The sequence below is a fragment of the Boleophthalmus pectinirostris genome, unplaced genomic scaffold (genome assembly GCF_026225935.1).
Source record: "Boleophthalmus pectinirostris isolate CB_2022bp ecotype Guang Dong unplaced genomic scaffold, ASM2622593v1 HiC_scaffold_9, whole genome shotgun sequence".
NCBI lineage: Eukaryota > Metazoa > Chordata > Actinopteri > Gobiiformes > Gobiidae > Boleophthalmus > Boleophthalmus pectinirostris.
Genome location: NW_026571541.1, coordinates 17,729,939 through 17,744,763, shown reverse-complemented (window position 1 = coordinate 17,744,763; position 14,825 = coordinate 17,729,939). Strand labels below are relative to the sequence as shown.

Below are 14,825 nucleotides of genomic sequence, written 5' to 3'. Positions count from 1 at the left end.
ACTTGAAAGTTGTATTTACAGCAGCATAGAGACAAAAACTTACAATGTTATCTTCTATGGCATACTTTGGGTAGTTTCATTGACAAATAGATGGTCCCCCGGGATGTTGTCCCAAAGCCCTATTACACACTGTTTTTGTTAATATGCATTGGGTTGTTACATGTGCAAATCATCAGTCAGTGCAGGAGCAATAGAGAAAGTCTATACAGAATAATAATAATAATAATGTAACAGTATATATGTACATGTAAGCTGTTTGTACAAGAAAGAAAGTGACATCGTCTGTAATCTCAAATTTACATTGAGAAAAAAACAACAAATTTGTATAGGATATATTTTGTTACATTGGCCCTACTTCAACTGTAGGGGTCCATGGTAGCAGTAGTTTGCTCTTGATCTTTCAAAAACATTCTCTTATAACTTTACCTCACATAGACAAGCATGCTCACTCCATTTAAAGCCACATAAAGCAACAGGTCCATCTTGATTTCCATTTCATCATTAACTTTACTCCAACTTATATAACTTTATATGTACCTTATATTTTTCACATTAAAATCAAGCTTGGTCCCATTAGATATGGCCATTGTGTTTTTTTTTTTTTTTTCCAAAGACAAGGACATAATGGCTTGGATCATACTTAGGAACAGTTATATTTAATTCAGTGAATATACTGAGCGTTAAAACTATAACTTGGTCGAACGGGCTGATGGCACAAATTGGCAGCCTCACTTCCGTCAGGCACAGGGTAGCTGTGTGGAGGAGTGAATGAATAATGCACTGCAAATCATGTTGGGTGTCTTGAAAGGTGCTATGTAAATCTGAAGAATTATAATAATTATTATTATTAAAACATATGGGAATTTGGGAGTAGCAATTTAATAATAAGTTGGGTTCTAGATTGGACAATATATACTGATATACTGGGACAATATATTTAATATTTTATATACCATTCAAACATTAGAGAGTCCTTTCACTAGAACTTAACATATGTCTTCAAATTTAAAAATTTTCCTAAACCCAAAAGCGCATTCACAACACCAACACCTTTAGCCACGATAACCATCTTAAATTCAAGTAAACATATTTTCCACCATGTTTCCCATTCACTTCAGTAGAGAAATGTCATCAGTGAAGTCCCCATGTGGATGAATGCAGCGGGCAAAGCGCCACTGACAGACCATGAGACACAGAGGCAGCATGAAGAGCGCACAGATACCGGCCATGATGTAGGCGATGGTCATGAGAGTGGATTCGTCTGTTTGGGGGATGTTGTACCCACAGTCCTCCAGGTCCACCCCATGAAATGGACCCTCCACCGATGCTGTGCGAAACTCATCATGCACTGGAGACAAAGAAGAGGATACATTTGTATTGATTTGTCAGTTTTAAGGAAATATGTTGTTGTGCACCAAATACATAGAAGCCCACAAATTAAAGCCCCAATGTGAAACTTTTTAACCACCAAAGAACCATGGAAAAACATGGTTGAGCAGGCTTGCCTCTCTAAAAATCAGACTCTTCTTTGGCCTGGAGATAGACCCCCATTTGCTTGATGGCCATAGAAATATTTCTTTGGCTATAATATTCCACAGTATAGTTATCTGATTCCATGGGAACATCTCCAGAAAGTTACACAGTGTTACTTTAAGCATTTCTTTCAAGTTAAGGTTATGTAAGAAATATCATTATGTATAAAATCACTACATAATTTTGATTAGAGGCATACATGCCATTGACTTTAATACAATTGTAAAGCAGTAAAGACCAATTACTGAGCATGATTATTATGATTAGTACATTAATTCCATCCATACCATGACATGTGCTGACTGCAAATCCAATGCGTCTCTTCTCTCGGTCAAAAACAACATAAAATCCCTCCATGATGACGGCTCCCATCACTGTCCCAGTGCTGGACTGGGACACTGCAAACTTATAGCAGTCCTCCTGAGCAGACGCCACATCCTCCACTGGCCTCAGGTATTGCTGCATAATAGACAAATCATTATATTAATACGTATTCATCTCATACATAGCCTACAGAAACCTATGTGTATAGTATGAATGTGTGTGAATGAACTGATTACAAGTGAAAATGAAATTGTCAACTGCACTTAAGTTTTTAAAAGTGAACATGTTTTGTCAATGATCCAAATAGCTTTATCAGTTCTGTAATGAAGTTCAGAGTTTTGCAAGTCACCTTAAATATCGGTCTCAAGGGAAGAGCTAACTTTACTGAAACTAACACGCCTTAGTTGTTAATAGTAAGGTGTGAACCGTTCATATTTTACATAATCATTCAACCAGTTGACAGAAGTATTCTTTTGCAATGGAATCAACCTGCCTACCTTTAATGAAGTGGTTTGGGCCTTATAATTATAGACATAATTACAATATATTAAATCCAGTACAGTACAGACTTAGACAAACTTTACTGATCCTGAAGGTAAATTATTTATAATACAGTATAGTTACAAGTGCATATGTCAGTCACCTGGGGCAGGATGGATATTCTGAAGGACTGGTTGCGGTTTTCACTCATCAGATACAGAGAGATGACAGGGAAGATGTGCCATGGTGTAGTGCCCGCCTGCCAGCAGACCAGCTGCTCCCCGAGCCAGAAACCAGAGGGAAACTGCTCTGTCTGAAAAACACCAAAAATCAACAAGTGTAAAGAAATAAAACGTCTTAAGTTATTATTGCTCCCTCTGCTGGAACAATGCAGAACTTGAAGCAATTTCAATGATTAAACCATGGTAACAGTTGGCATCAAAGCTATATTTTTTTCTTGAGAGGTAAAAAGCCATGCACAATTGCTGAAAACAAAAAGCATAAACACAACCCAATTCAGAACAGTATGTTTCTGATGTGTATAAAATGTGGTCTCACTAACTCAACCTGATGGTGCACAGAAAAATAGACATACAAAACCTTTCATTTTCTTCGAATTAAAGGTTTGTAGCTTTTACTTTAAACAAAATAAATAGTCCAGTCAAAAGAGAAAAATATTTTTTATGTCGCGCCTCAATTTGACATAAAAAGAAAAAGATGAACTTACTGAGGATGCTGCTTCAATGGCTTTGACTGCTGCCTGAAAAACCTTTCTGGGCAGACGCAGGTTTGTGGTGCCACTGTCCACAATGCTCTTGTCATAATTATACTAAAACAAAGAAGAACAATAACAGATTTAAAAAAAACTGAAACAATTGTAAACCCATTATGATCAACTTCCTAATTATTTTTACCTCTTTACAGTCCATGTTGAGGTCCAGTCCATTCACTTCAATCCTCACAATAATGACTTCGTAGTACCACTCTCTGCGTATTGGAGTGTACCACAGCTCTCCAACATAGAGGGAGGGGTCTATGCCTCCAATGATCTATAAAAACACATTTTCCCACTAAGGCTGTTGATGCTCAAATGGCCTATATTACGTTATTCTCTGATCTCTGATATAATGTTGTTTCCTCATCCAAAACATACCTGGAGTTATGTTTTGTTTAATTCACATATGTTTAACACACAAAACCTACATATTAAGGCTGAGTTTCCTCAAAGTGAAAACACAACTCGTGGTAATACAGAAAATGCTCTACTGTGTTTTAAAAATCCATACACCTTAAAATCATTTAGATAATTTCAGCCCTGGAATTGGCAGTCTCTATTAAACAAAGGTAGAAGGCAGCTGTTAACGTGAAAACTACTGCTTCATGACATCACAAGGTGGAATAGAGCATTCTGAGCTTTGGAGATGAGGACAGACTAATAATAAAGGATTATTGTGAATCAAACAAAACATCATGATCCTTACTAATTTGTCTATACTAATAATTGTCTTCCTGGTATGAATATAACCATTACGCACCATGCTGCCTCCAACTGTTGCACTGCCTAAAGAGCAGTTTTGGGTGAAGCCTGCTCCACAGAGCTGCAGCGAGAAGAGGTTTGGGACGGGTGTCTGACGAACCAGAGAGTCAAAGAAAGGTTCCAGGTTCTCATCTGGCTGTAAAAAATGTATTATGAATTTTACATTATGATAGCAATAATGGTCCTGATACATCTGACAGATAAACAGAAGTATTCACTACAAAGTTTTGATAAAATAGCTTGAGCCTTAGCCTAAGTTTGGATTTATATAGGGCATGTCAGTATTCCTGAATCAAGTTTAGAAATCTTGAAAAGTTTTAACTTCACACTTGTATTAGTACAAGGGCCATTATCCTGTTATATTTATTAGAATTGTATTCTTTATTAGAATTTAATATACTCCAAAATCACAAGCAAACCAAGCAAAATAACAATTAACTATATAGTTTGAAATATTTTGTGTTACTATAATACAATGCTCTAAGTACATTTTTGTGTTCTTACCCTAGCGATATCTGCGTAGGCCAGTCCCAGGATGCCCTCCCAGTTGGAGCCGTTAATGAAGAAGCGGTCTGATTGGGTGATGGCGGCTATGTTTGCTCTGAGTGTGGCATTCGGCCCGTGTGGAACAGAGACCAGGTCCGTGCCCAGCTCACCCTCCCAGCGGCCCTGAGTGTACGGTACGTACACACTGCGCCCAAGGTCCCGGTACGACGTTGATCTAAAGAGGGGACAAATATAAACGGAAGAGACTGAGAGATGAGCACTTACCAAATCGTTTCAGGTGGGGGGACAAGATGGGAGATCTTAAGCCATAAGATCTAACAATATTGTGCACATAAGTGGAAAATTATTTTGTGAGACTTTTTTACATTCCATTTTACTGTACAATTTATTTATATTTTTTATACCTCTGCAGACGCTGTAGTTCCAGTGTTTCAATTACAGAATTAGAAAATATTAAATAAAATAACTCTCAAATCATGAACAGCACAATTTATTTGTTAAGAATTCTGACAGAATCGCATTTTGTTCTTATGGACCCAATCTCATGTGATAACCCGTGGAAATTTTATGTCATCCCTTCCCCACTATCAAATGCAGAAGTTGTAGTAGCTATCATGATGACAAATTTTGAAGCACGATATATTGTTACAGAGAAATATTGTGCTAAACGATAATACTGAAACTACTTTATGCCTCTGACAAAAAGCAGGATAATCCCAGTAAACACATTTTTAAATTGAAAGTATCATTAAAAGGTCTGAGCTGCAACAAATAAATGGCAGAATGAACCAAAAATTAACCATAGTAGTTATTTTTTATTCAACCCTCGATAGCTCAAATCTCATTGTAATGTATAAAAATTGCTAAAATCTCACGACTATTACTAAGAAAAAGTATGCCGATATTGTAATTATCATGACAGGCCTATTAGCTCTATGAGAAAAAATCAAAATCATAGAAAACAGACATGCATCAGTTTCACTCACAGAGAGCGATGGTAGTATCTTCTGAGAAAAGGGTGAGCCGCTGCCCCTACAGCAAAGTTACTGCTCCCAGTGTCCACCAGGATGTTCAGCTGCAAACACAGAGGAAACACAGGAGATGATTATAGAAGTGCTATTTGTAAACAGAATCAAACATGGTGCTTGATAGCACCATATTTGAAGCACAATGGAGTGAGTTATAGCCAATTTTACATTATAAAAAGAGGAGAGCAGTCTCACCATTATTGACATTTTGCTGTTGTCTTTCTACAATAAAATAGGACACAATATGAGCACCTCCTTCTTTTGGCCAGTAGGTTTAGCCCTATTCTGAACTTTACAAATTAAAAGAGAAAAAACATCACATTATAAACAGTACATTACAAGATTAGCTATATTTTATGTAAATTGTAATTTAAAAAAATAAATAAAAATTTTATTATACTTCTCAAAAATAATTTAGGAGGGCTTGGAGTACTGGCACTCGTAGATTTGTTCAGTGAACCTTAAATAGTATACTATAGTAATTCTGTATTTGAACAGTGTATTCTTGTTATATTTCCCACTGAGCCTGTAAGTATTAGGCTGTGTCACTTCCGGTCGCCCTCTTTGTCCTTCTCATTCACTGTCTGTGGAACTCTCAGGTGTCTATCCTCTGTCTGCAGCTCTATGAGAGTATCACATTATGCAGAACCAGTCAAAAAAGCCTGAATGAAGCTTGATGCTGTTTAACTAAGTAGTATTTACTTGAAATTACCTCACAAATGTTGAACCAAATAATTTACTGTATATTAGTGACAAGATCCATTATCTTGTTATATTCATGCAAAGAGACCTGTTCCAATCCAGATCTATGTAATGTCATTTGAAATTTAGCACCAAAAGCAACAACAGAGTGGAGTAAGAGTGATAGGCCTTTCCTGTTGGATTCACCTCTCTCCCTATGATACTGCAGGATACAGAGGAGGGACACCTTTGTCCAGAGGACTCTTTCACTCCTCAAACTTCTCTGACTGACCCTACCTGACCAGTCCTCTTGTTAAACTGCACTGAGACACAAGGACGACTGAGAAGCGCAGTGTAAATGTTGCTGCAGCAAAACTTGAATTTCAGTTGGGATCAATAAAGTACTGTATCTCTCTCTCTCTCTCTTTCTCTTTTTCAATGTCATTGTCTTGTCCAACTTAAGATGCATTAGTTTAGTTTAGTTTAGTTTAGTTCTGACTTAAGCTTGGTTTAGTTTTGAGTTTAGTCCAAGTCTAGTTGCAGTTCTGATGTGATATGTGTGCAAGTGTGAACGCAGTATCAATTTAAATGTTCTATCTAATATTATTTTAGTTAACTTAATTTACTTCAGAGCCTTAAACCATTATGTTGGCCAATCCTTTCTTTTGAATAATGGATTGACTCTAAAAATATCCAAAGAAAAACTACTGTCTCAAAGCCTGAGACAAAGACAGGAATAAATATGGACTCTGAAATCCTCTTCACATTTCATTGTTACAAACAGCACCAGGAAAGAGATGGGAATACATTTTGAGGATCATAGATTTCTCAAGAGTTGGGTAATGTTCAAAAATGCATTTTCTTCACTCAGTCTGAATTATTAGTTTTGCACTATGTAAATTTTTGGTCCATCACCTGCTTGTTTCTATGGATATGCCATTGCTTTGCCTGGAATGTTCCACAATATGAAATTAAACAGCCATACCTAACATTAAGCAAATCACAGGTCTCACAGCTCAAAAATACATAGCGAAACAGGCATTCTGACCTTGACTGGAGTTGCCTCTCCACAGATCTGAGCTGTAACTTAGTCCGGTGTGGTGTCCATAAAGGTTTAATACCATCCTGTGAAATATTCCAGACAAAGCAATAACATCTCCATGGAGAAAAGCATTTGACGGGCCCTTCACCAGAAAAGTTGCACCTTTAACTTCGTTTTTCTTCTCTTGTCAACTCTTGGACCACACAAAAATGCACACTCCTGTTTCCTTTGACTGTTTGACGATCTTTTTATTTGCTAAGATATCAGATAACATGAGACAAGAATGAAACAAATGTAGTAAATTTGGTATTGGGATTCATGGTTTTGATGCTCTGTAATTAATCTGTACACGGACATCATGTACAATCCAACTGAAGCCCTTTATTTTTATTGCTGTCTAGACCTAGTTTAGTCCATAGACTTCGTCTATGGTCCTAACACAGTAGTACTCTACGTAGCTAAGTCCAGGTCCCTGTGTCTGCTAGGGCTGCACATCAATTCAAATCTAATTGCAGTTACATTGGCAATACATGTCTAAAAAGTAGGATTCTGTTCAAATTGCACACATTCTAAATAACTCCAGGAGCATTCACATCTGAGAGAAGACTGAAATATGAACTGATAAACTCATACAAAAATCTAATGTAGTTTGAAGTTTGAAATCTAAACTACAGGTACAACAGGATTGGATTTTTCAATACAATATTTATTTTTTCACAGAGGAAATTCTATTATCTAAATAATTGCAGTCTTTACAATTTAATAAATGTGGCAACTCAAATAGCAGTTTGTATGCAGCCCTGTCTGTGTCCAAATCTAGTTTATAGGGGCATATTTTAGTCCCCACCCTAAAAATATGTCGTCTGCATTTGATTCATACTTCAATAGGCTCCTGCTGGTGAAACCTGAAGGAAAAGCATTTTGTGAACGCCAGTGCAATGCTTGGGGACCCATCTTCAGATCTTGAGCCAGATTTTTTCTGTATCTAATCTAGCAGGAGAATTAGCTGCCTACTCTTGCATGTTTTATGTTGATGGAGAAGACACAAGAGACACATCCGGACTCCAGGAGAACATGCACTCTCCACACAGGCCAAACATGGACAGGAATCACGACCATCAGATAGCTAAAATGCTGGTCAAGTTCTATCCCTGTTCCCTCATAGTCCTATAGTGAAGTACTAGTCATAATGCAATAAAGCCCTCAAGCTATCATGTCAATCAGTCAAGTTTATTTATCCCAAGGGAAATTCAGTTAGTAGCTCTCTGACAATGTCAATAATAATCATTAATAAAAATGTGTAGGCTATATATAGCAGCATACAAAAACTCTGCATCTGGGGACACAATGGCAAGATTTACTTTCCAGTAGTGTACAATTGAAGGTTGATGGCATAAGGAATACAATTATTTGCACTAATATTATATTATAATAATAACTGCACAATAATTAACTACAAACCACCTTGATAAAGCATGAACAAAGATTCTATTCATCATGACCAAATATAGCTAGATTTATTATGGACCTAAACAAACCCTATCTCCTAAGCTCTAAATGAAATCCACAATATGTAACTTTTTGATTCCTTACTGTGACCAGAAAAGCTTGCATCTCCATCTCCACAAACCTGACTGCCATTTGGCCTGGAGGGCTCTTCCATAATATGACATAAAACTCATCCATCTCCTCAGAGAATGTTCCACAGTATGGTTTTAACTTTCTGTTTCCATGGAATCATGCACATGACTTGCCTCCACCACTACTGTATTGAATATTTCTTCACTATAGGAGCTGAAGTCTTTGTTCATGCACGATAAAGGCTAATTAACGTGTAGTTATAAAGATGTACCAAATTTGCATAATAATGCGGACCTTTGCACAGCCAGTCTTGGCAGTATTTGCACAACCAAATTGCCTACTCCAAACCAGACCCCTTACCTTCTGTGGCGGTGTCCCCACTGCCATCTCCACGTAGTATCCTTGTCCGGATTTCCCACGCAGGTTATCAATCATATCCACGAAGCTGATACCTGTGGCTGCCCCCCTGCGCCTGCGCCGTGCCTTCTTGCCCACCAGGTTGCCCTCTTTCTCGGAGCTGGGGGCGACAGGTGGCTGTTCAGAGCGAGCGCCTTGACGCAGTGGCACGCGGATGGCTAAGGACAGGCCCGACGTGTCCAGTGCGCATTCACTGCTCTCCAAAACGCACAGAATAGTCCACACAAAGGTAACAGTCACATACAAAACCTGTAGTAACTCCATGTTTAAGCGATATTTTGTTTTGTTATATTGTTGCTCAGTTTGAACGAGTTTGGTTCAATTTTGCGTCTGCATTGGTAAGTAGGGGGATGTCTAGTGATGCTACAGACAGAGCTGAGGCCATAATGGTAAATGTAGCATGAATACACGGACACTAAAGATCTAGTGTCACAGTATCTTTACTTAAAGGCGAAACCAAGCTATGTCAAGATGAAATACTGCACAAAAAGCGCATATCTCCAAGGTAAACCTTGAGGCCATGAAAGGCGTTTCTTGCAGTGGTGATAAAACGGTGAAACTAGGGTAGTTGTCTGTCCCTCGTTGCTTCACGTAGACCTCCACGGGCCCCTCGTATCCTCCCTGTTTTAGTTAAATCTGACCCACCGAAGCCTTCGTCCTCCGTCCCGGGAAGAGGCAGCGCTGTGTCGGCATCCCTCAGGCCCTGTGCCCGTGGTTCACTCCGCTCTCATCGCCTCCTCTTCCTCCATCCACCCCGCTGCATCCTCCAGAGGCTCCAGCGACAACCCGAGCATCGCAACCTCAGACGGCTTTATGACCGCAACCACTTCCGCTGGTCTTTCAAAATAAAGTGAAAGCATTGTCTTTTCCGTCACAATAAAAGTGACGGTTCCTGTTTGCCGCACCACTAAGCTCACGTGTTTCTTTCATGAATCGTCACCTTATAATACCTCTATGGTTTCTTTGCTTTAGTTTAAGCCATAGGAAGACACTCACCCTTAGGCTCATAAACACTGACTGAACATCAAAAGATTTCCTTGCGCCCATTCTCCAAATTCAAGAGCACAAATGAGAAGGTAATTTTAGATTTTTAGAAATCACAACTCATTCACATTCTAATAGCAGTTACACTTTTTCTTATGCATGGTTTTATTTAGCTAAAATCAATATGTCAACAACCAGTTGTTTCCCCTTGAATTCTGTTTTTTTCAGAATAGGTTTTGCTTGTATACCTGCTGTTGTAATAGCTTTGACTGGAATGTTTCACAATATGGCATTATCTGTTTAACATTTATTCAATTAAAGCGGTTTTAATGCTAAGAATGCATGCCTTCTTCTGTGAGCGACTTGCCTCTCTACAGATCTGATCTGTAACTTGACCAGAGGGCTTCTTAGGAGATAATTTAAAGCTAAACTGTGGAACATTCAAGGCAAATCATTAGCATCTCTATGGACACAAGCACGTGAGAGGATACTCACAGAAGCACATAATTCTAATAGTAGACAATGATGTTCTAATGCATTTTTGTTTTTAGTGAACATATAATGAACATTATTTTTCTATGACAGAGGTGGCCTTTCATGTTGCAGACCGGGACAGTCCCAGTACAAAGGCAGAGGGAGGAACGAGGGTGTAAAGTTATCCCCATCTTTCCTATGAATGGTGAGTTCAGGCGAGTCCAAAGAGTGTGGGAAAAGTCTGGTCTGCTCACAGCCTCTGTCTGTTTGCCCTGTAAATAGAAGGAAAGCATTTATCCTGCTCATGTGAAGGTTTTGTTATTCAGTTTAAGTTTAAGTTAATTTATTTTTCTACATACAAAGTTTCCAGATTTGCATATAGGATATTTAGAAAACAATTGTGACTATTGTGGTGTTCATACTTGATGTCCAGTCCTGCTCTTTGGATGATAGATGCCCCCTTCTGTTTTCTGAGGGACATAACACTGGGAGAGGCCTTGAGGTGCCTGGCCTGAAAAAGATTTTCATTTAAAATTTTATAACCATGACTTTACTGTGTCCGCAGATACAAGGTAGACATATTCAAATCAAATATAGCTCTTACTGATAACAACAGTTGTTCCTTTAAAGCTACACAACTTTTCTGGTGGAGGATCCGGTATTTGCTTGTCTCTATGGAAATGGTATTGCTTTGCCTAGAATATTTCATGTTTGACTTTAAACATTTCCATCTAGCATTTATTCATTACGGGTGTTTGTATTGCTCTAAAATACGATTCCTTCTGTGAATAGGGTTGACTCTCCACAGATTTGAATTGTAATATAGTGTAGTGCTGTAACCTGCTTTTCTCCCTTGTAATAGATGTAATGTGTACTGTGGAACATTCTAGACAAAGCAATACCATTTCCATGGAGATAAGCAGGTTACAGTGTTACACGGTGCACATTGAACATTCAATTTAATTATTTTACCAAGGAGTCCCCCACAAGATACAAAACATAGTTTTGTATCTTTAGTCTTAAGTGCATCTCCTGTACAGTAATTTTGCCTCCCATTTATAAATTGAAGATTCTGAAAGATTCACTGAACATTGGTTGAAATTATGAACTCACCACTCCTGGGCATCTGTGCTCCTGAAGCCTTTGGCAAAAGGGTTACTGGCGATTTTTAACTGTGTGATCTGAGAAATTAAACTGCATTATTTTATGTAGCTAGTGCATTAAGCCTTTACATCTATTAAAAAAATAGCCTATACATTTCTTTAAAGGTGGATTATGTAACTTTTCTGGTAAAGGGTCTGCCACTTGGTTGTCTCCATAGAGATGTTATCGATTACATTAAGCGTATCTACCTCTATGGAGACAGCGACATGACCAGGCCAAGATCTGTGAGGAGATAACTGCCCTCTCAGTAAAAAGCTATGTTTTTCAAAGTATCTATACTTACTTATACTTTAGGAATAAAATGAATGCAAAATAGATACTTGTATTGCCATACAGTAACATTCTAAGCAAAACAATGACATCTCCATGGAGAAAAGCAGGTAGCACATTCCCCAGAAAAGTTACATAGTGAACCTTTAACGATTCGACTTGTGAATATTAATAAAACAGTACTGTAATTTTGTAATTCTAATTAATCCAGTAAAATAATTACTTTGCAGAAAAGTTTTTATTGACAAACACATTTTTTACACCTTTCTTACCCTGTGGTTTTGGTAGGCTGTCACGGCCATGAAGCGTGTCTCAGGGAAGAAGAAAGAGCTGAAATTTCTGTGTGCGTTTAAATGGCTGTTCGGAGCTGGATCCACATAAACCACATGAAACCGCGGCTGGTAACGATGCATGGAGTTTAGGATCATCTAATGAGAAAACAGGAATTTATACATTTAAAAGCTCCATCACTTTTCTTTAGTCTACACAGCAAATAAAACTCTAAATTTCAAATCAGAAAGTTTTATATATGTTAACCTGGTCATAGTAATGGCCGTATATAATTTAACATTGGCAGGGAATTGGTTCATATTTAGACAATTTTTTAACAAATAAATGGTTTGTATAATGTGTGCCTGAACATAAACAATACAGATTTTAAATAATTGTGCCATAATTTAAATGGACAAAAAAAAATCACATAATCACATAACGACAGAGGATTGGCTGTAAACATCTAAATTAAAAAGACTCAAGCTGATCATTGACAATTAGATGACTGAATCTCAATTTGAAAATGACTCACATGTCCGTTGTCGTCAAGCAGGTTGTTGGTGAGTTTGAGTGAGTCGAAGGAGACGGTCTGTTTCATCCACTGAGTTCCACGGGCAGGAGAGTCCGGGTGGAAGTGCATCCGACTGGGAGCTACTGCGTCCGCCCGCCCCGCCACCAGCCACGATGAGCTGTGGAACGCATATCTGAGCAAGACAAATGTTTCAGTGTTGAGGCAAGAAATTTCCAACTATATAATCCACAATAGTCTCAATGTGTTACAGGTCAGGTCTGCGGAGAGGTGAACTCACATCAGTCACAACGAGAGAGAGATACTTTCATGATCTTGAAGGAATTTCAACAATTGCTGGAGCAACATTTAGACTGCACTTTTCAGTAGCCTTTGTGTCTCAGATAAAGGTCTCAGTGCAGTTTAACAGGAGGGCTGTGTGTAATTTAATAAATGCCAAATAATAGATCATTTAATGCCATACCGTGGAACATTCCAGACAAAGCAATAGCATCTCCATGGAGTCAAGTTAGTAGTTCATACCTGTATCTTTTGTCATCGACAGGAATGAAGTCCATGAGTAGCACATACTCGGCCACTGGGTCCATCCCTGAGATACGGACTTGAAAAGTGGGAAACATCCTCCTGAAGGTACAATAGGGGCAAAACACACACATGCACACAGACACACAGACACACGGCCCTGGTGAACATGTTGTTATTTAACCATAAAGTTAATCTAGTAAGTAATCACACACACACACATAAGCAAAACATGAAAAACATAAACATGAAATTAATGTGGTAAAAGTGTTGGTATGCCATTTGTAATTGTGAATTTCTTTAGATAGTATTTTTTTTTGCTTTTGTCAGCCAGCAGCCTGTATCACATTACCTACTATATATTAAAAGAATCGGAAAAAGAAGCATTCACTTTAATCAAAATAAAAGAGAATAATTAGGTTAAGAAAAATAAAATAAGACAAAATTAACACCTTTGGATTATTGGTATGATGACTTGTACCAACATATCTTAACAAATGGATAACCTTTAAAGTTCACTGTATAGGAGGAAAACTGTTACCGTCCAGCTTTGGTGACAATCATTTCTGTGCCGAGTTGATCGAATTGTTGCCATAGTGCTTGCATCTCCAGCTGCACTCGGACCCCGGTGACCTGCGGCGCTTTGGAGTTTAACAAAGGAGCGGTGTTGAAACATGGCAGGGACAGCTCCAAGTGTCCAGACAGATGAGAGCCTAAAGAAACAAGGTCAGATTTAATAGATTATATGATTATTTTTATTATTTAATTAATGGCCATATATATTTAATTATTATGTTGGTGTTAGGATAATAATAGATACAACAATATGATGTGAAATATTAAAATATCCCTAAAATAACAAACCTAAATCCAATTTTACAACCCACAACAAAATATTTGATCATTTAAAAATATATATTATCTTTTGAGATTGAAAAAGAAAGTAGGAACTTTTCCGTAGTGATTAACAATTTAAAACTAAATATTGTATAGGCCTTCTTTGAGAAAGGTTTGCAAAATGTTCTGTATCACAGGAGGCTGAAACCCAAAATGTCTTTCTTCTTACAATAATGACAAGACTACAATTAGACACTGGTGATATAATAATAACAATAGAGAATAATTACATTTTATTGTATCTTTGATCTTATCTGTATTAATGAATGAGACCTTTGCACATAAATTTCAGCCAAAGAACATGAACTTGAATACTATTAAAATTCACAATTTGCAAGTAAAATGATGTGCAGGATTTTTCTTTTTTAAGATTATTGACTAGACCCAAGAACTCACTGTATTATAACTAAAATCCGAATTTTTATGATATTTGTTTTAGTTAATATCCTAATAAAATACACAATTTGCAAGTAAGACAGTGTGCAGATTATTTCTCTGTTCAAACTTTTCTGTATTAAAAAACAATATTGCCTAAAATGACTTACCTGCCATAGTTTGAATCCTTTTCTTGCTCCAATTCAA

At 37.6% G+C, this 14,825-nt stretch overlaps 2 protein-coding genes across 2 annotated transcripts; both read right to left on the bottom strand.

The window, feature by feature from the left end:
* Positions 1 to 14: 14 nt before the first annotated feature.
* Positions 15 to 9,925, bottom strand: bace1 (beta-secretase 1). Its single transcript, XM_020926786.2, has 9 exons — positions 9,074 to 9,925; positions 5,368 to 5,456; positions 4,379 to 4,595; positions 3,873 to 4,010; positions 3,252 to 3,386; positions 3,065 to 3,166; positions 2,501 to 2,650; positions 1,821 to 1,992; positions 15 to 1,348 (listed from the first exon to the last, which is right to left on the bottom strand). Exons 1-9 carry the CDS (start codon positions 9,392 to 9,394, stop codon positions 1,110 to 1,112), a joined length of 1,563 nt encoding a protein of 520 aa, XP_020782445.1. The 5' UTR covers positions 9,395 to 9,925; the 3' UTR covers positions 15 to 1,109.
* A 1,772-nt stretch (positions 9,926 to 11,697) lies between these two features.
* LOC110161943 (T-box transcription factor TBX1-like) lies at positions 11,698 to 14,825 on the bottom strand. Its single transcript, XM_020926785.2, has 6 exons — positions 14,789 to 14,825; positions 13,888 to 14,059; positions 13,347 to 13,448; positions 12,828 to 12,999; positions 12,295 to 12,450; positions 11,698 to 11,769 (listed from the first exon to the last, which is right to left on the bottom strand). Exons 1-6 carry the CDS (start codon positions 14,793 to 14,795, stop codon positions 11,698 to 11,700), a joined length of 681 nt encoding a protein of 226 aa, XP_020782444.1. The 5' UTR covers positions 14,796 to 14,825.